The sequence below is a fragment of the Photinus pyralis genome, unplaced genomic scaffold (assembly GCF_008802855.1).
Source record: "Photinus pyralis isolate 1611_PpyrPB1 unplaced genomic scaffold, Ppyr1.3 Ppyr1.4_LG5, whole genome shotgun sequence".
Classification (NCBI taxonomy): domain Eukaryota; kingdom Metazoa; phylum Arthropoda; class Insecta; order Coleoptera; family Lampyridae; genus Photinus; species Photinus pyralis.
Window position 1 is genome coordinate 43,179,068 of NW_022170596.1, and position 22,314 is coordinate 43,201,381.

Below are 22,314 nucleotides of genomic sequence, written 5' to 3' on the forward strand. Positions count from 1 at the left end.
ATTTAACAATTTAACAAAAATTTAATAATTAACAAAAAAAATAAAAATTAGGCGATGCCTATGTTCAAGATTTGGTGGCTAAATTCGAAGAATCGGGATCTGTTATCAATAAAAAAAGAAAGCAACCAAGATTGCTTAATGCAAAATTGTCTAATTAATATTGACTTTATTGGTACCACTGAAAAAGCATTTTCTATAGGTTGCAACCGATGTGCACAAGTTACGGGTTGCCATTAGGATTTGAAGTGGGGGTGAGGGAGGTTAGGAGTCTGGGGTTGTCATCATTAACATAATTCTGTGGTTCCCCCCCGTACCCCCGAAACGGTTTTCGCGATTTTCAATATCTTCTTTAGTTTGGAAAATATGGCCGACTGCAAGTTTTAAAATTGACACCCCGTATAGTTCAATGGTGGTGGTGGTCGCCAAAAATGCATCAAATTCATGTTTTGGGCATCGAAATAATGCTCTTAGTCAGTCGCGGTCAAATGTGCATGTGATGTATACTTTCGGCATCAAGATAATGCGTTTGAAAGATTTTAGAAACTTCAAATTCATGTGTAAAGAATAATTTTGGGTACATTTTGCTCTTTCGCGTTTTACACGCGGGATATTCGGCATGATTATTTTCTGAATAAATATTCACAGCGGTTTCGATATTTGCGAAAGGATTTGCACCGAAACTGAACATCGCGCACGGCGCAAGAGATGTACATTCGATATTAGCACATTAGGTAGACTTGTTTGAAGTGACAAATTTGTGTCTAAACAACAGCAAGTTTACGGTAGTCTAATAACAATAATAATTGATATTTGATACTATAAATAAGAAGCGATGAAATTTTGACACATTTTTAACCGTGGTAAAATTTTGACGTTTGAAAATTAATCGTTGACAGAGGGGCAGTAACCATAGCTATTTAACTACATGAAGAAAATAATCTATATACAGGCTGTTTCATACAAACCGTTACCTAAACGTATTTATTAGACTTCCATTAATAATTTAAATCTAAAAATTTTCATACCAGTTACCACCACAGTTTTTCATTATCTAGGTACCTATCGAAAGAAGATATATTATTATGATCATTTCACTTTTTCTTTATTTTAAATAGAACGCCCTATATTTTCGAAATCTACATGAAAATCTACGTCGTTTGATACCAAATTTCCCTATACCTAGCATTAAAGGTTTTCAAGTTATTCAAGATTTTTCAAAGTTTTTGATATTTGACCGCGTTTGACTGCTTTTCTTTAGAGCCCAGTACCTATGGCTCCGTTGACTAAAATTTCAAAAAGTCTTTCAGAATCAACAATACTGATATGATGCTACATGCGAATGATTTAATTTTTGATCGCCCTTCTACAAGGTGTTTTAAAATTAATGGTCAGAGGTACATACATCATAGTCCATACTGGTGGTCGTTCTGGTTTTGTAGAAGATGGTTTGTTGATATTTAAGCCGCACAGTAAATCAGCAGCTTATACCAAATTTACCAGCAAAATCAATTGTAGTTATGGATAACGCTCCGTACCATAGTGTTCAAATAAATAAGCCACCAGCGATGAATAATCGTAAAGAAGTAAAACGTTCTTGGTTAGAAGCAAATAACATTCCTACGACAGATGAATTTATTGACAATGTATAATTTATTATGAACACCGACAGTTCCAATGAAGATTAGCGGTCAAGTGACGATAATGAATGAAAAAAGTTAAAGGTTGTGTTAATTTAGTCAATGTGAGTGTTATTAATTTCAATGTGATTGATTCAATAACTGTCCATATTTAGACAGCAGAAGTGCATCAGAATTGTAAATTGTATTCAAAATCTAACATCTTAAATGTATTTACGTTTTGTAGAATTAGTAGATTGTATGACAAGTAGGAAAAGTTGCATATTCCTGGACGATGATAGTGATTGTAAGCCGAGGCGTTAGCCGAGGCTTACAACTATCAGAGTCCAGGAATATACTTTTCCTACGTGTTGTACATACTATTTTTTAGTCGATAGCCAATAGTTAAAACACCAAATATACCATTTCAAACTAAATTTAATTTTCACCAATTGTCATTTGGTCTAATGTCATTAGTCTAGGCTTGTATGCGATAGGTGCGAGGATCGAACCCGGGCGGCGCCTTTTTTTTATTTACAGTAATTAATAAATGCAAACATCAAGTTTGTTTTCCGAGCATGCATTGTTTGAACGTTACCATGGACATGACGTAAACAAATCAAAAATTTTTTCGTTTGAGTGAATTTATAATTAGTTGATGTGCAATATTAATATAAAATGGATATCGATGGTAATTTTGATGAAGATTTATTTTGTGGAACACCACCTGAAGTTTTGGAGGCAGTCAATGAAGCTACTCTTAATCTGTTGCCAACTAAATCGAGGGAGAAGTATGAAAATGCTTATCAACGTTTTATGGAATATAGATCAAGTAAAGGGACTTATTCGTTTTCGGAAAATGTGGTACTCGGATATTTTCTTGATTTGTCGAAAAAGATGAAACCCTCAACACTTTGGGCAAATTACTCCATTGAAGGCCACTCTTATGTTAAAGCAAAATGTAGACATCACTTCATATAACAAACTGCGAGCATATTTGAAAAAGCAATCCGTGGGTTACAAAGCAAAGAAGTCGAAAGTCTTCACCAACGAACAAATCCGAGAATTTATGATGAACGCTCCAGATGATACTTACCTCATGGCTAAAGTAAGATTTTAATTGAAAGGCCTGAAGATTATAATTTAATTTTTTTAGGTTGTGGTAATTTTCGGAATTTATGGCGCCTGTCGGCGAGAGGAGTTATGTAACATAAAGCTTACGGACATTGAGGATTTGGGTTCACAACTACTGGTGAAGATTCCATGCAACAAAACCAATAAACCACGGTCGTTTATAGTAAACGACACTTATTTAGAAACATACCGTAAATATGCAGCCGTTCGACCATCCAATTTTCACTGCAATAGGTTTTTCTTCAAATACCATAATGGTAAAGGATTTAAGCAAGTAGTGGGGGTGCATACATTTGCCAGCATTCCACAAATCGTTGCTAACTTTTTGAAACTGTCCGATGCAAACCTTTACACGGGACATTGTTTTCGAAGGACATCTGCGACAATTTTGGTAGATAATGGTGCAGATTTGACTGTTTTAAAACGTCACGGCGGTTGGAAATCGTCGAATGTGGCGGAAGGATATATAGAAGAATCCTTAAAAAATAAAATGGATGTGGCAGAGAGAATAGTTACTTCAATTTCTGGCGCACATATTCAGTGTAAGGGTGCAAGCAATGTTGGCGTCTCTACTAGCACCATCTCCAAAACAAATACGGAGTCCACTTCTTCAATTAATTATGAAGTAGAGTCGACATTGACTGGACTATCAAATTTGATTGGAACTTGCAATAATTGTACTATTAATGTACATATTAATAGGCAATAAACTATTCATTTGCGTGTATAACTGTTCTTTTATTTTTTCATGCTCACAAGAATATAGATATTTTCCCGTACTGTACAGGAATTAAGATTCCCGTACAGTACGGAAATCACATGCTTTGTGATGACATAAACAAAACAATAATATGCCATTTTTCCGACTATCGACTAAAAATAAAATTAAAATGAATAATTTTACTGTTTCCCCTTGATGTTATCGAACCCATATAGCGCGTGGCTAAGTGCTTGTTTACAATGAACGAATACGTAAGAAATACATAAAACTTAAAAATTTCGCAAAGTTGAACTGTATAGAAACATACGAAGGTGTTTACAATGAACGTAATTTTTACGTACGTATACGTAAGCGGTATGGAAGTCTTGCTCATAGTCGCAAAAGTTGAAAATGGTTCAAAGTTACGTACGGTCAAAGATCGTACTACTATAGTAGTATGATCTTAGGTTTATTGTAAACAGGGAAGTCAATTTACGGAAACAATACGAATATGTATGAGTTACGTTTTATGAAATATTTACGTATATGTACTTGTTTACAATGAACGTATACGTAAATAATTCATAAAACGTAACTCGTACATATTCGTATTATTTCCGTAAATTGACTTCGCTGTTTACAATAAACCAAAGATCATAGTAGTATGATCTTTGGACTTTGACCGTACGTAACTTTGAAACATTTTCAACTTTTGCGACTGTGCGCAAGACTTACATATCGCTTACGTTACGTACATAAAAAATACGTCCCTTGTAAACACCTTCGTATGTTTCTATACAGACTGTATAATACAGTTCAACTTTGCGAAATTTTTAAGTTTTATGTATTTCTTACGTATACGTTCATTGTAAACAAGCACTTACTCATTTATTATTTACTAAAGAATAAAATTTTGCATGAGAATGTACACTCTAAATTTCTAGCGCCCTTCGGACACGCCCTGTCAGGAACTAAGTGTGGAGTCTTATAAAAAACAAAATTATACCTGTTGCTTCTCGTGAAGACTGGAATCATAGTGTAAGCTGGAACTTAGGGTGAAAAGAGCTTTTGATAAAATCGATAAAATGGAGTAGGAATTCGAGAGGTAAAACAAAACCTCAATTAATGTTTGTTTTTTATTTTGTCATTTGTTCTCATGACCTGTTTCTGTTTTTGATTTCATCTATATTTAACTTTGTATTGACTAAGATAAATAGGATTTTTTCATGCCTAGTTTAGTGCTATAAACTACCATGAACAAGGAATGATAACAATTATAACCATAAACAAATATGTGCGTTTGTTTCAAGGCTCGTTTCAAGGCCTCCTAAAAAATTATGCATATAACGGTCATTTTGGAAAACCTTAAATAACACGAAAACCATAACGTATACCTAGATATAGAGAATGTAATAATTGATCGGTGTAGAATTTTTCCACATTTGAAAATGCTTCCTGAAAATCAATAGCGCCCTACCTTAATATCCACAGTACCCGTATACCAACACGATCAGACACTAAAAAGAGTTACAGCCAGTGGCTTAACTAGGTACAATGTCTCAAAGGTACGCAATAAGTACGGGTCCCGACTTAAAATAGGCCCCGGCAAAAATGTACAAAAAATGGAATTCGTTTTTTAAAAAATTCTGAACAAAACTGAAAATGTCCCGAACTTCTTCAATTATTATTGAATTATTTACATATTTTGCGTTACTAAAGGTAGAGATAAAACGTTCGTAAAAAAGCTATATCGTGTATACTTTGTGTGACATTAGTGAATACGAAACACGTTTTTTTTCCGATTTCACCACAGTTAACATTGTTGCTTATTATTTTGCTATTATTGCGGGAAAAACCCGAACACTAGCTGACTAGCGTAGTATTTCAAACCTCGCACTCAACAATGGCCAGATTCTTTACGTTTTGAAAGACTAGGTCGCGCTCACTCGTACCCAAACTTACTATCGGAAAGGTAGAACCACAGGTAGAACGCACAGGCACACACATAATGAATTGGAAAAGCAAAAGAGAGTTTATTAAATAATTGATCAAAAATGTAAAATGAATCAAAAAGCCAAAAGAGTTCCTACAAATTTAGACAGAATGCATTTAAAGCCTTGTTCCCCTAGAACTCATCGGACAAAAAAAGAAAATTCCGAATCATTGTTCACAGAGGGTAAATATATCTGAAAAATATCTACAATATACAAAAATTAACAATCCGAGGAAGTAACTCTTGAATTTTAATAATCTAAATCTGACCTTAATCTGATACGAAATTTGATATGCTCAAAAGTAACCAGCTCCAATAGATTTAAAAGCAACTCCACTCATTTCCCATTTGTGAAAAATAACATTCCGAAGTCTACTTACATATGGTACATGAAACACTTTGTTAATTAGCGGGACCTTCTGCAGTCCAGGAGGTATCTGAAGGTCCTGGATACGGTAACCTTAGACTGAAGTTGTATTTCGAGATGAATGCCGCTAAATAATTTTAACACTCTAACATTTACCTCGGCACGAAACAGCTAGCGACATTCGAAAAAGGCAGATTCATACACAAAGAATTGAAATAGCTAATCAAACTAAATGAGTTTAAATGTTGTATCTCCAGCGGCGTCTGTAGATACGCCAACGGTACTTGTCGTTTGAAATTTTGAAATCAGGCAGCTCAGAATGGACTAAAATACCATAGTGGAACCTCCAAGAGAAAAGCAAAAAAACCCGCTGAAGAGCGAAGAAACAAATTGGCTAAAATTCATCAATCAATTTCCTGCAGCTAGCCCTAACTATCAAGTTTTCTTAAAGCTCAGAGTTGAATAACGTGAGAAGATCGATATGAAGGTGCTATCTTTATTAAAGAATCCGAATCTTCGGGGGTGTATTTCTAGTGAACTTTCATTTATATATTTTTAAGATGGTTGTCATTACAAATCCAAGTGGTTAAATTAAACGGAAGGGAAAGGGCCCCCAAATATTTTTGAAGAGGTGTCCTTAAAATGAAGTTATGCCACTGGGTTATAGCACACACGAACGGACGGACGGAGGGACTGACGAACAAAAATTAAAGGCTATGAAAAGCATCTGGGGATCTTAACTAAGAGTTTGTTATTCAATGCTAAAGTTATACCCACGAATGGGCAGATAAAAGGAGAACCAACCATACAAAACTATAAAGGATGTGATGTGAGAATTCTTAATAAGAAGCACTTTTTAGTATTTTATTTAAGCCACGCAACATTTTTGTTCGCCCGCCATTCTTAGAACAGTCGTATGTTAGATCTTATTGTTCGCTCGAGTTTTCAAATTTCAGGTATTAAATTTGCGATAAAGCCGCGCTTGGCAGCTCAGTAATTTCGAAGCTTGCTTCATCAATCACTCATTCTGGGGGATATTAATTAAAACAATGAATAGTCAGATCGCCTGTATTTGGCAGTTTTCACAAAAAATATTAGGTAGCTTGTCTCGCGTAAATTAAAACCAATTCTGTTTAACTTACTAATACATTCAAGAAATAAGAACTCAGGGGCGGACTGGCCCGGGAGGTAGGGGGGCGATTACCACCTGCCCTGTAAGTCATAATGGCCCCTTGGAAATGTATAAGTATGTACTGTATTAGATAGTATTAATGTACCTACATTGGAGTCAAATTGTTCGAAAGATTCGAATTTTAAACAGGGCGTATGGTCTAATATCATCTTTCAAGCATTGTCATATAAAGACAGAGGTGGATGCAAAGTGTCGTAATGCTCGTGTAAAATTGGCGTTTTTTACCGAAATAGCTTACTAAATTATATTATAAGGTAGCCTCCTTCGACACACAGTTTTCAAATATTCACACTTACAAGTTTTCACTGCGCCAATGGATTGATATGTTTCTTCCAGACGATCCAGTTGCCCTCTGTAAAGACTTCCTCCGACACTCCGTTGTTGATGTGACTGTAACCTGTAACCAGACTTCCGTATGCACGGAAAATTACACTTTAATAAAAATGCGATTTAAAATAGATACACAACGAAAAGTTTGTGAGAACGTTTGTATATTTTACGCATTGCAAGGAGATTAATTATTTCATTTATTCATACCATTGAATTTTTATTCAATGTTCATACCCAAGTTTAAGCTAAAAGGAAATTACCAATATAAAGTAACAAGCGCGGTTAGATTTCAATTTTATTTCAGCTAATGTAAATAGAATAAGATACTGCTTTACGTATGGATATTCCGGATGAGTAAATGAAGCGGGTCATTGTCAAGAAAGCGAGGAGAATTTGTTAAATATGTCTACCCGTTACCGATGCTAAATGAGGAAAACCTTATGTGCGGTTTGAAAGATAATAAATTTTGCGTAAATTTGAGCACGCACTTACCTTTTAGCGGCAGTAGATGGATGGCGGCAGTGGCGTGCAATACAGTAGCGTAGCGGTGCGGCGATAGATAAAAAAAGTAGCGTAATATTGCATCGGAGTAGGTATATCGTACCACGTTCACAATAATTCTGTCTCGTTCCCATTTCCCCTTCGATGGTTTTGTTTGTCCGCATGCGTAAAGTGACACGCTCAAAATTTATATGCGTTGCTATTACGTTAATTTACATTAAGTAAATTAAAAGAAACTGTATATCTGAATAAACAAAAATTAATAGAAATTTCTTCCGATCTGAAACTGATCCCAACAACAGAAAAAAATAAATGAATAATAAGAAATAAGAGAAACCTTTTAGCCATAAACGTAACATTCTCCCCCCCCCCCCCCAAATGATTATGTACCTCTAATATGAAATTAATTAAAACTAATTGTCAGGCATTGGCAGAGGGCATAGTTTGACTACAGCCCTTTTTAAGATACCTCGCATCGTTCGTACCTCAGCCACCCTAGCTACATTGTCTTTACCAAAATACAGTTTAATGATGCGTCCTAAAGGCCAATGCAAGGGTGCAGTATTTTCATTTTTGATTAACACAAGATCACCTTGAGCAATCGATTGTGGGGAATTTAACCATTTCCCTCTTTGTTGTAATGTATGTAGATATTCATTTCGCCATCTATCCCAAAAATGTCTATGAAGACTCTGCAGCAGTTGCCATCTACTTAAAGTATTTAATTTTAAATGAGATAAGTTAGGGTCAGGAACTGAACTTAACGGCTCCAAGGTAAGAAAATGTCCCGGTGTCAAGGCCGAAACATCATTTGGGTCATTGCTAGTAGCGTAAAGGGGGCGCGAGTTCAATAGGGCCTCTATCTGCGTTAGCAATGTATAGAAGTCTTCATAGGTGAGTATTTGTTCGCCAATGAACCTATTGAGATGTGTTTTAACAGATTTTACCCCAGCTTCAGCTAGACCTGAGAAGTGAGGAGAACCTGGAGGGTGAAATTTAAATTCTATGCGTTCTGAATCCGCGGCTTGTCGGAATAATTTTAAAATTTGACGATTAGCGCCTACAAAATTGGTACCACAATCGGAGTGGATTATTGAACATCTTCCTCTACGAGCAATAAAGCGCCTAAGCGCAGCTATAAATGCCTCACTACTCAAGTCCGACGCTAGTTCTAAGTGAATACACTTTGTAGCAAAACAAACGAAAATTGATATATATGCCTTTTGGCGTTTCGCACCTCTGTATTTTCCTAATGTAATTTGGAAGGGACCAGCATAGTCCAAGCCTACACAGGAAAAGGCCTTGAATTCAGAAACCCTTAACGAAGGGAGGTCGCCCATTGGAGGTTGAAATGTTGTAGGGGATTGTTTCCAGCACGTATGACATTTTGATATTATTGAACGGATAGCACGTCTTGCTGACAAGATCCAGAAGTGCTGGATAATGAGAAAATGGAGCGTTTGGGCGCCTGGGTGAAGAAAAGTTTTATGAAATTCCTCAATAAGTAGTTGAGTAAAACGGGAGGTTCTGGGCAAAATAATCGGATGCTTTCGATCAAATCCTAAAGAGGAGTTTCTAATGCGGCCACCCACTCTCAGTATGCCCTCTTGATCGAGGAAAGCGTTGAGTTTTCTTAAAACCTTGGAAGGATCTTTTCCGTTTTGTAAGATCTGGATATCAGCTTGGAATGTTATTGATTGCACATATTTACTCGCCACGTGCATAGCCTCTGTGAGTTCCGCAAGAGAGAGAGCACCTTGTTTCCTCTTGCTAGTAAAACAACAGTTATGTATAAATCTTAAAACATAGGCAAGTATACGTTTGATCTTTGAAAGCGTTGAGTATTTGTCAATAAGTGCACCAATAAAATTGGGAGAATTAAATGTTGCGAACGAACAAACTTTAGCCTCCAATAAGTCAGTATTAATGTCTGAGGAATTGGTCACCGTATTAATTATTGAGGACGGCCAGCATTTCTTGTCTAGTTGTAACCAGTGAGGACCAGAAAACCATTCTGAAAATTGTGTCATCTCTGCTGGAAGTAAACCACGTGACGCACAATCTGCAATGTTGTTCGCAGAATTAATCTTGTACCAATTACATGGAGCAATTCGCTTTTGGATGTGTGTTACACGGTTACTGACAAAGGATTTCCACCTATGTGGAGACGATTGAATCCAACTAATAACAATCGAGCTATCTGTGTAAGCGTATATTCGCGAAATTGTGAACTTATTGGAATTACATTTTACTACTAACGTGATTAAATTTGAAAGTAAAACGGCTCCCAACAATTCTAGCCGCGGAATTGAAATAATTTTAAGCGGTGCTACTTTAGACTTAGCGCAAATTAGGCTAGTTTTATAGTAAAGATTGGGTTGCTGTATACGTATATAAACTGCGCCGGCGTATGCCTTTTCGCTAGCGTCTGAAAACCCATGAATTTCAATGTTGACTCCGCCATCCCCTAATATGTAACGTGGAATTTGCATGGATTTAATTAATGCCAACTCTGTCTTGAATCGTATCCATTTTTCGGATATTTCTTTTGATAGAACATCGTCCCATTGTAGACCTAAACTCCAAATCTTTTGCATGAAAATCTTAGCGTAAACTGTAATAGGAGTAAGAAGGCCTAAAGGATCAAATATTCGCGCAATATCTGACATAACTGTACGCTTTGTACATACACGAAGAGATGGTTCTACATTGTAAAAGAAAACGTCATTTGAGGGTTGCCATTGAAGCCCTAATATTTTAATAGAAGATTCTAGCTTTGATTCGAAATCAAATGATTCTGTGTGGAGATGGGATTGTGGAAGGTCCTTTAATAAAATTGGATAGTTTGTGGCCCATTTCCTAAGTTCAAAATTTGCGGTTTTGAGTATACCTATTAATTGGTCGCGTAGGGTTTTTGCTTCGTCAATGGATGAACATCCAGTGACAATGTCATCAACGTAAACATCATTTTCTAAAATTGTAGCAGCTAATGGAAACTTAGAACGTTCGTCTTGGGCGAGTTGCAAGATAGTCCTATTTGCTAAAAAGGGCGAGACGGAAAGTCCGAAGGTAACACGTTTTAAACGGTAATCACATACCTCTTCATTAGGAGAAAAACGCCATAAAATGCGTTGGTAGTCTTGCTGTTTGGAATGTACAAGAATCTGTAGAAACATTTGTCGAATGTCGGCAGTTAACACAATAGGGTGTAATCTAAAATTTAATAAAATCGAAGTTATGTCCTTTTGCAGCTTAGGGCCAACCAATAATGTATCGTTTAGCGACACTCCTTGTAAATTTTTAACGGGCCCATCAAACACCACTCTAATCTTTGAAATGGTGTTTTTTTTTAAAACACAATGATGCGGTAAATAGAAAATGCGATTAAAGTTGCTTGCGTTATTTTCCAGTTTACTATCTACCTTCTCCATGTAATTAGAATCTAAATATTCTTGTAAAAATTTGGAATATTGTTCGTAGATTGCAGGGTTACTCAACAAGCGTCGTTCTAACGAATAAAATCTGGTCAAGGCGGTACTGCGTGTGGAGTCAAAATCGAACAAGGGCTCGGTATCTTTAAAGGATAAATTAACAATGTAACTACCACCTTTGTCCCTATAATGAGTTGTTTCAGATATCTTTTCACAAAGGGTATCTTCCGGTGATAAAATATGAGTTTTTGGGATATCTTCTAACTCCCAAAAGCGTTTTATTGAATTATCTATCGAGAGCGCATCAAAATCCGAAGTTGCGGGGAGATTTTCAGATAAATTATCGGATATCGATTTAATTGGACCTAAAATAACAAAACCAAAAATAGTGTTTAGGGCAGCTGGAACTCCCAAAAATTTTACCGGGTGTTAATATGTATGGAAAGAGTTCCGCTCCTATGAGCACGTCAACAGTCGCAGGTATATAAAATTTCTCATCTGCAAGCTTAATGTTATTGAGATGGGTGAAATCTGAACTATCAATTAAGTGGTGCGGTAAATTTGAACACAATTTAGGTAAAATGACGGCTTCCACGTTAATCACTGGATCGGCATGACCTACGGGTTTGAGTTGAAGAGCTACTCCACCACAAGTCGTTACTCCCTCCATATTACCTAACCCTCTTACTGAAACTGACAAATTGAAGCGTGACAAGCCCAAGTTTCTAACGCATTTCTGGGAAATGTAATTTGACTGCGATCCTGAATCAAGGAGAATTCTTACCTTCTTATAAACCCTATGAGAGTCCAGTATCTCCACAATTGCGGTAGCAAGTAATACGTTACGAGGAGAGGAATTCATGCCTAATAAGGAGACCACATCTTTTGATTGCGAAGAACCAGAGTTAGGTTCTTTCTTTTCGTTCGGTGCAGAACTGGAAAGAGAGGAAGCATTTTTGAAAATATGAAGTAGCGAGTGATGATGAGCATTGCATGCCCGGCAAGTCGTTAAGTAGAACGACAATTCTGAAAAATATGCGTCCCTAGACAGTTTGTGCAGAGTTTGTTTTGTTTTACGACATTAAGTCTCTCTAAAGGTGTTTTATTTCTAAATTCGGGACAAGAGTAAATTAAATGCTCTTTTGATTTACAAATAGAGCAGCAAGTTATGCTATCGGCGTTATTAGCAAATAGCGTAGTAGAATATTTATTTTTAAAAGAAAGATCACCTCTCCATCGTCCAAGGAGTTACATTTTTTTTTAATAAAATCGACAAGGGAAACATAAGTGGGCACCTCATCACACACGGTAGGTTGTTCGAACTGAAATTGTGACATCGTCTGTTGATCGAGATGTTTGCGTAATAAATAGTACAATAAAAAATCCCATTCTTTAACAGGAAAAGCCAAATTTTCGAGAGCGGAAAGATTTTCTAGAAATGTATCCAAAACTGACCTTAATTTTTGAAAATTCGAGGGATCGGTAACAACAGGCGCATTTTCTAATGCTTCTAAATGGGCAATTGCTATTAATCGTTTATTATCATAACGTTTAAGCAAAGAATCGTACGCAATTTTATAATTCTGGTCAGATATCTTTACGCGTTGAACCAAAGCGAGCGGAGGACCTTCTAGCGATAAAACTAAATAATTAAACTTTTCAACGTTTGAAAGCATGGGTTTATCGTGAATCAACGTTTTGAACATGTCAATGAATGATTTAAACTGCTTGATATCTCCAGAAAATTTTGGAATTTCAATTTTAGGAAGTTTTACGTTATCGCCTCTTGATGTAGAATCTTTAACGACAGGCGATTGTGGCGTCGATATCTTTGCAGGAATTGTCTCACATTCTACATGGGTATAATAAACGGCTTGAATATAAGAAACATCAAACTCGAAAGCAGTTCTTAATACCTCTTCTTCGGCGTACGATGGATCCTCTTGTAAAGCAAGAAGCGCAATTAGGTTGTAGGTAATAATTTTTTCGAAAATCTTCAACTATTGTATCTAATTGTTTGTACAACATACTAAATTGCGTATGCGTATTAGGAACAGAGGCTGCATTTTGGGCAAATTGTTTGATTTGAAGAACCCGATTTACATCTAATTGACATAAGGCCTTGTATTGCTTAATTTTGTTTGCATTGGACGACATGATAGGCAGGAAATACGAACCTGCTTGAGGTACAGAAATTCGTAAAATCAAACAAATGAGATTACCAATGCCTGATATCGACTATGTGTGTATTGACAGGAATAAGATAAGCGGTTAGAATGTTACATTTGCGGCTTAAACAATAGCGCGTTCGTAAATAATTTTAAATAATTTTCGCGTTTAAAAAAACTGAACAAATCCAGATGGAAGAATTTTCCATAAAAATCCGGCTCGAAGGACCAGATAATGTGCGGTTTGAAAGATAATAAATTTTGCGTAAATTTGAGCACGCACTTACCTTTTAGCGGCAGTAGATGGATGGCGGCAGTGGCGTGCAATACAGTAGCGTAGCGGTGCGGCGATAGATAAAAAAAGTAGCGTAATATTGCATCGGAGTAGGTATATCGTACCACGTTCACAATAATTCTGTCTCGTTCCCATTTCCCCTTCGATGGTTTTGTTTGTCCGCATGCGTAAAGTGACACGCTCAAAATTTATATGCGTTGCTATTACGTTAATTTACATTAAGTAAATTAAAAGAAACTGTATATCTGAATAAACAAAAATTAATAGAAATTTCTTCCGATCTGAAACTGATCCCAACAACAGAAAAAAATAAATGAATAATAAGAAATAAGAGAAACCTTTTAGCCATAAACGTAACACCTTAATAAACTAGCGCGAGTTAAGTATTTAAACCATTCCGTGTTGTAAGATAAAGCGAGCTGATTGGCTCAGATTTTACTAATTGTATATTTACAAATACAAATGTAAATAGTGGCAAAAGAGCATACGTAGTATACGGGGTGAAGCAGTGTAAAATCTGTGCCAGTCGTTGTGGCAAAGAGTATCGTGCAACCTTGAAACAATCGGTCCATTAGGTGGATACCGAAGAAGGAAATTAAACCATGCGCGAGCCATCGTCTACATGAAAAAGCATTTCCAAGGAAGAAAGCAAGAAGGTTGAAAATGCCTTTGTCTTGGATTAAGCTACTTAGCTACCCTCAAACATGCTACACTTAATAGTTATGGGTTAACGATAACACAGGATCTTCACACGTCCAGGTCCTCATATGCCACTCGGCAACGTATCCCCCGGCGCAATCCTTACCCCCATGCATGGAACCATGGTGTAATTCTATTCTTTACAGTTTACACTATGGTGGAACAAAGATCTTATCACGTCAGTCGGCCCACTTTGTCCTGGAGCCCTTAGACCGAAAACGTAATTCCCATGAAGAGGGCCTTATGACGAACGGGCCCGCATGGACCCGCAATACATAACCCACATGCACAATAAAAATTGCCCAGGGCTCTCCTCCATACAGACACACTGTATACCAGAGTGCAAGACCACGTATCCTCCCGTGCGATAACCCACCCTCACAACGAGGGTAAGCGGGAGTCTACCAACGCGATGGGCTGGGACGGGCCCAGGCACAGAGTCCTTACATCGATCTGATGACTCGAGACGCGTCGTAGGGTATCGAGCACTTTCACCGCGAGCGGCTACAGATAGTACCTGCAGTGTCGTTGCATTTGCATTTAAAGAAAAATTGAGTTGGGTATATGCATTTTTGTGGAAAAAATCATTTTCTATACCCATGGGGCTAGGGGCATTTAACTGCACACACAAAGTCGCATTCCGCAGGCATAGCGTTCAACACCCCTAATTCATTAATATTAATTAACTAATAATCAATATACTCAAGACTCAAGGCAAGAATGTACCTTCAATACTATAGATTAATACAGTAAATAAATGCACTTAACAACAGTTACACAAATGCTGACCAAAATTCCCCTTTAGGAAATCATTGTCCAAATATTAATTAACATCGGCCACTTCAATCGCCGTGCTCGAATGAGTTCGTTTAACTTGCCCTAAGTCCGCTTTACGTTTGACACTTTTGGGGATTTTAGGTAAATTATTGCCTATTGAATGCGGGCAAAAAGACATGTTAATGTTAACTAAATTGTTAGTATGATGTTTCACAGTGTATAGGTTTGACATTGTTACCTCCACGTTGGTTACGCCAATGATGTTGATTTTTCTTACTATTGACTTGTAGTTGGTCCGCAAATTGTTAACTCGTCATAGAAAACCTACCTTTTTTACTTTGCCTATACAAATACCTGTATGTATTATGTGGTAAAGAAATAATGTGGTGTTGATATATCCAGAACTTTGGGTAGATTGAGGACAATAAATTGGGAACGATGTACTCAGATAAAGCACCAATTTTAAATATCCCATCAAAATCAAAAGTAATACGTTACCTGAATTATATCTTGAAATCAATGAATACGGTCAAAAACTCGTCTATTTTTTTATGATGCAAACGTTATAGCTTACAATGTAAACAATATAAACAATTCGATGAAAGTTTCAAATCGTAAATGAAAAAATCTCTCTAAAATTTAATATACAATTGGAATGGATATTCTAATACAAAATTCAAATATAAACAACGTTTTGAGCTGTTACACTTTGAGCACTAACGTTTATATTGGCGACACTAACGAGCACTAACGCTGCTAGTTTAACTAGTGTAAAGATTGAATCGATTTTCTCAAATGGGTCTGCTGGCATGAAGTTAGCAGGCCACAAATATTTTTTTAAAATAGTAAGTTTCCTTTTGTGCACTAACGATTTGTTCAGCGGCACTAACGTGCACTAACGGAACACTAACGATATCAGTAAGCAGAACCATGGTCTGCTGTAGTAGGCTTGCCAAGTTCATGAACATTCAAGTTGTTGTTGTTTCCCGTTGGGATAGAAACAGTTTCCAAACGTTATAGAATTTAGCACGCCAAGGCCGTTGTAAGTAACTTATCAATAACATTGACGTCAGTTTAACAGTTGGGTATTATGAAGAAATATTAACAAACTCACCTTATGGCAGCTGATATTACGTTACATGTGGTATGCAGGTAAACAGCACAAGTTTCCACAATTGACGGAAAAGTATCACGACAAACGTAGGATTATTACAACGAAGCCCTCCTTCAATCTTGCATCCTATTCACAGGAATCTTCAATTTAAATGCTAATTGCTCCATCAATAATAGGGGCTTTCTTTCGGCTACTTCGCGATCATGATTACAATCGTGATTCGTAGGATCGCGTTTTACAAAAGAACGCGCGAATTTAAATCAAAGTATGGTTAAGTTTACGTATATTTGCATTCGAATTACGTATTTTTTGTTTGGATTATGAAAATAATTTAAATACAAGTGGAAGTACTTGCACGATTATGCTCCTCTTCAGTTACAAATATTGACTAATCTAACATTTGAGCAAATATATCCTTGCATTTATAGGTTAGGAATTCGTGATCATAAAACTTTTATGTTCAGGTTGTTCACGATTTTAGCAATCATGATCATAACTTCACACTTCGAAAGAACGTGATTTGACAATCAAAACGCGTTTGGATCACCGAAAGGAAGCGCCTAATATCGACGTTTAACATAAAAAGCTTTCCATGTAATGTCAGTCCTCCTCGTATATGAAGTGGCAGTGCATCGTTACTACATTACAAAAAGGTCCTAAATAACAATACAAATATTTCTTTTTTATCACATCTGCATCAGAATCGCTGTTTAAAACACGCCTGAGTGTGCGTAAAAAGACGATTAAGGCGGAAACACATTACTGTCACGTCACGTGAGCTCACGTGCTATCACGTCAAGCATACCTTCGCGTGATGTCACGCTAGGAGACACACTTGTGTGCGCTCACGGTGTCGCGCGGTAGCTGTCGTTGCAATTTAAGATTTGCATTTAGTCATTCGTAGCAATGAAGCGAAGTAGAGATTCTTCTTCGTCAAGTTCTTCAACGGCTTTATGGCTCAGTGGTAGAGCGTTGGGCTATAAATCCGGAGGTCGGGTGTTCGAACCTTGGTTGAGGTGCATTTTTCATCTGTGGCAGAGTTGGAAATTACCTTAGACCAGTTTCGAGCATTCTGCCGGCTACTCCGTATTAGGTTTTCCTGGAGTTTTCCTAATTCGTAAGGTAAATACCGGAGTAGTATAGAACAACTTAAGACCGTCTGCAGAGGCACCTCTAAAAAAGCATTATGCGGGTCACTCTGTAATAGGGCGCAAGTCTGTTGAGGGCCCAGAACAAGAGAGGTATAATGAAATAAAAATAAAAAAAAATTTCAGATGAGGAAGAGGATATAGAAAACGTGGCTGCTTTTACAGTTTTATTTTTAAGATTCTACCAATTTCCTCCCAAAAGCTTCTTGTCGAACCCTCTGATCCCGGTACTCAGCAGAGGAGTGATTGTATAGCCTTTCGTGCTGTCTCACCAGTTCAATTAAATGTTCGTCCATCTTTTCTTGACGAAACCACTTCGGAAAACACTTGACGTGATGTCACGTTCTACTACAAAATGTAATTTTGCGGGATAACGGAGGCGTGATATCATGCGAGATCAGAACAGCACGTCGTGAATGCGTGAGGTGACAGTAGTATGATTCTAAAGACATAAACGTCATAAACTTCTATACGTCAGTGGAGTTGCACATTTTGCGCAGGTAACGTGAGTTTGCGTGATAGCACGTGAGCTCACGTGACGTGACAGTAATGTGTTTCCGCCTTAAACACACCGAACTTTAAAGGTTGCTAAAGTAACGTTACTTCAAATATGACGTATGAAAACAATATTTTGTAATTTGGATTGAAATAAAATCTCTCGGATCGCTTTTTGCCAAATGAAAAAGTTTGACTCGTATCTGTTATGTATTGGGTTAAGTTTAGTAAGTTAAGTTGGTACTATAGAGTTTAGAGAAAAGTGTCACAAAAAGGTCGTTCAATGTCTCTTGTTATGTTGTGTTCAATAAAGACTAATTAACGAATTGTGTATAGTCAATGGTCCGGTCACACCTCGTGTAAAGACACAACATAAATTGGCGACGAGATAAAAAGGAACAAAGCGAAAATCCGTGAAAAATCGAAGTCGTAACCTCCAAACCCGGAAGTGAGTCTTGTCAGCCATTTTCCATCAGTCCAGTCGGAAGTTAGTTGCAGTCGAATGTCATTGTAAAAACCATAGAAAACAACAATCAACAAAATGTCACTTATTGGTACGATCGAACCCATCGACTTAGAAAAAACGGAAATCGAAAGCTACCTGGAGAGAATGGATCACCTGTTTAAGTGCAATCAAGTCGAAGGTAATCATGAAGTCGATTTATTTGTCACCCTGGTTGGAAGTGAAGCATACAGAGTGATGAAAAACGCTGTCAAACCGAACAAAGTTGCTAGTCAGTCGTACGAGGAATTAAAGGCAATATTAAAGCAGCGAATGGCTCCAGTGAAGTCAGTCACGTTCGAAAGTCACCTGTTTTATAAAATTAGTCAAGGTAGTATGTCGATCGCTGAATATATAAGTAAACTCAAAGAACAAGCGGATTTGTGTGAGTTTGGAAATTTTTTAGATCGTGCACTGAGAGATAAGTTTATAAGTGGTATGTCAAATAAGAAGATACAAAACCGTCTACTGTCTGAGAAGGATTTGTCGTTTTCCAAGCTGTGCGAGTTGGCTTTAGCACAAGAATTAATACAGTCAGAGAGCCTTGAGTTACAGCAAGATGGTAAAGTAAATAAGTTGTATAGAGGAAACTCGTCCAAACAAGTGAGTCAAAGAAGGAAGGATGTCAGTCAAAGTCAAGTACGTGGTCAAATGTCAGTGTCGTGTAGTCCGAAGTCCAGTCGGAGCTTAGCATCGTCCAGTCAAAAGTCGAATAAAAACTCTACGTCTACGTCTGTTAGTCAAAGGTCAAGTCGAGGCCAGTCCTGTCTTAGATGTGGAAGGTTCCATAATCCAGACACGTGCCCAGCCAAAGAGTGGGAGTGCTTTTTATGTCATCGTCAAGGCCATACGTCCAGAGTCTGTAGGAATAAACAGAAGAAAGTCCATTTACTAGTCGATCAAGAGGATGTCACGGAGGAAGCAAAAGAAGAGTCGACCGATGAAGAATTCGTGGGATTCTGCAAGAACATTCAGGTGTCAAGTAAGTCTAATCCAGCTATTTTGAAAGTTAATGTTGAAAAACGCATAATAGACATGGAAGTTGATACAGGCGCAAGCGTAAGTTTAATTTCTGTTGATACTCGTAACAAATATTTTAAAGATATACCAATTTGTAAAAGTAGGTTAAAAATTAAAACCGTACAAGGAGATCAGTTACAAATTGTAGGTGAAATGATGGTAAAGGTTAAATGTATTGAGTCCGATGTCAAGTATGAATTGCCGTTAGTCGTTGTCTTGTCTAAAATCGAGTTTATACCACTACTGGGTAGGAATTGGCTAAATATGTTATTACCTAGGTGGCGTGAAAGTTTGCATTGTAATGTCATTGAGGTAGATATTTCAAAAATTGTGTCTGAATTTAAAGACAAGTACAGAAATGTCTTTAGTAACGATAAAGCAAAATGCATCAAAAATTTTAAATGTAATATTGTGTTAAAAGAAAATGTTACCCCTGTATTCCACAAACCGTATACCGTCCCTTACTCTATTAAAGAAGAAGTGGAAAAGGAACTTGAAGAAATGGTAGTAAATGGAATATTGGAAAAGGTTGAATACAGCGAGTGGGCGAGTCCAATAGTCGTAGTGCCCAAAAAGTCATCGAAGTCCTTAAGAATCTGTGTTGATTTTAAGGTAACTCTTAATCCATTAATCAAGGTTAATCATTACCCATTACCGAGGGTAGAAGATATTTTTAACCAAGTTGCTAAGGGGAAATTCTTCACTGTTCTTGATTTGAGTAATGCTTATCAACAGTTAGAGATGAGCCCTGAATCCAAACATTTGTTAACGATTAACACACACAAAGGTCTTTATCAGTATAATAGATTACCTTACGGCGTAGCTTGTGCACCAGCACAATTTCAAGCAATTATGGATCAGATACTTCAGGGAATTAAAAATGTTGGCTGTTATTTAGATGATGTCATTATCGTGGGTCAGTCGCTTGAAGACTGCTTCAGGAATGTTGAAATTGTTCTGTCTAGATTAGATAAGTTTAATGTCAAGGTGAATTTCCAAAAATGTAAGTTTTTCGTCCAAACGGTGGAATTTTTGGGTCACGAGTTGTCGGAAATAGGAATCAAACCTATGAAGAGTAAAATGGAGGCTATCGAAAGAGCACCCGAACCCAAAAACCTGCAACAGTTACGCTCGTATTTAGGTCTGCTGAACTATTATAACAAATATTTACCTATGTTGTCTTCAGAATTACATCCGTTGTATAGGTTAGAGCAAAAAGATGTCCCATTCGAATGGTCCAGTAAATGTCGACAAGCCTTTGAGAAGAGCAAGCAGTTATTGCTAAACAGTAAAGCTTTAATTGCATACTCACTTGATTTACCTTTAGTTATGGCTGCCGATGCGTCCCAATACGGAGTTGGCGGTGTGCTTAGTCACATAGTGAACGGCGAGGAAAGACCAATTATGTTTGTATCTGGCACAATGACGGAAACTCAGCGTAGATACTCACAGCTTGAGCGAGAAGCACTGGCAATCATATTTTCAATTAAGAAGTTTCATAAATTTATCTACAATAGGCCTTTTACGCTGATCACCGATCACTTACCGTTGAAAACAATCCTGGGAGCGAAAAATAAAATACCTACTCTGTCTGCTGCGAGATTACAACGATGGGCGTTGATCCTACAAGCTTACCAGTATGAAATCAAATACCGGAAAGGACAAGATATGGCAAACGCTGATGCCATGTCACGACTTCCACTTGAAGAATCGACGGAAGAAAAAGCGTATTCTTTTTCTGATTATTATGTGCTACCGTTGACAGCACTTGAGATAGTAGAATGCACCAAGCAAGACCAAACACTTTCTAAAGTGATAGAATATACACAAAAAGGTTGGCCCAACAAGATTAACGAAAGTAATCTGAAACCATATTACATCCGAAGAAGTGAATTAACAGTTGAAAATAATTGTTTACTCTGGGGGAATAGAGTTGTCATTCCATTCCAACTGCGGGATTCAGTCTTGAAATTGCTACACGATAAGCATATAGGGATAGTTCGAGCAAAAATGTTAGCACGTGGTGAAGTTTGGTGGCCTAATCTAAATCAAGATCTGGAGAATTGTATTAACTCTTGCGAAAATTGTCAATCCTTACAACCCAAAGCAGTTCCAGTACCGTATACACCATGGTCAAAAACCAAGCGAGTTTGGGAGAGAATACACATTGACTTCTTGGAAAAATTTGACAAGAAATTCTTGATAGTAGTAGATAGCTACAGTCGATGGATCGAGATACAGATAATGCATGGAACAAATTCGTCTAAAACTATTCAAGCGCTAAAACACATATTTGCTACGTTCGGAATTCCAGAAGAGATAGTATCAGACAACGGACCTCCATTTAATGGGGAGGAATACAAGAAGTTTGCACTTTCAATAGGCACAAAAGTATCCTTGACTCCACCAGTTCATCCTTGCTCAAATGGCAAAGCGGAAAAGTATGTGGATACCATCAAGAGAGGCTTATTGAAGCAATTAAAGGATAATGAAAAACAGAAGATTACCATGACTTTACAGGAACAGATCGATGAATACTTGTTTTCTTTTCGCAATACACCCAACTCAGTCACAGGAGTTTGTCCGGCGAATTTAGTATTAAAACGCCAACCCAGAACAAAACTCTCCTTACTAAAACCAACATTTTTAAGAGGGAAGAGAAGAGAAGATAAAATCGATGGAAAAGTGAAAATATACCAGGATAGTAAAAGAGGAATAATGAGAAGATTCTATGAAGGCCAAAAAGTACTTACCTTTGATACTCGTGTCAACAGGTGGATTCCTGGAAAAATTGCAAAGGTCGTCAGTCCAGTTACATATTTAGTAATGGTG

At 37.2% G+C, this 22,314-nt stretch overlaps 1 protein-coding gene across 1 annotated transcript; it reads left to right on the forward strand.

The window, feature by feature from the left end:
• Window positions 1-18,188: 18,188 nt before the first annotated feature.
• Window positions 18,189-22,314, forward strand: LOC116171068 (uncharacterized protein K02A2.6-like; the record flags this gene model as incomplete). The annotated part of the gene is given in 2 exon segments (XM_031487724.1): window positions 18,189-18,793; window positions 18,869-22,314. Coding segments are annotated over 2 exon segments (3,738 nt in total), but the record flags the coding sequence as incomplete, so codon positions are not given.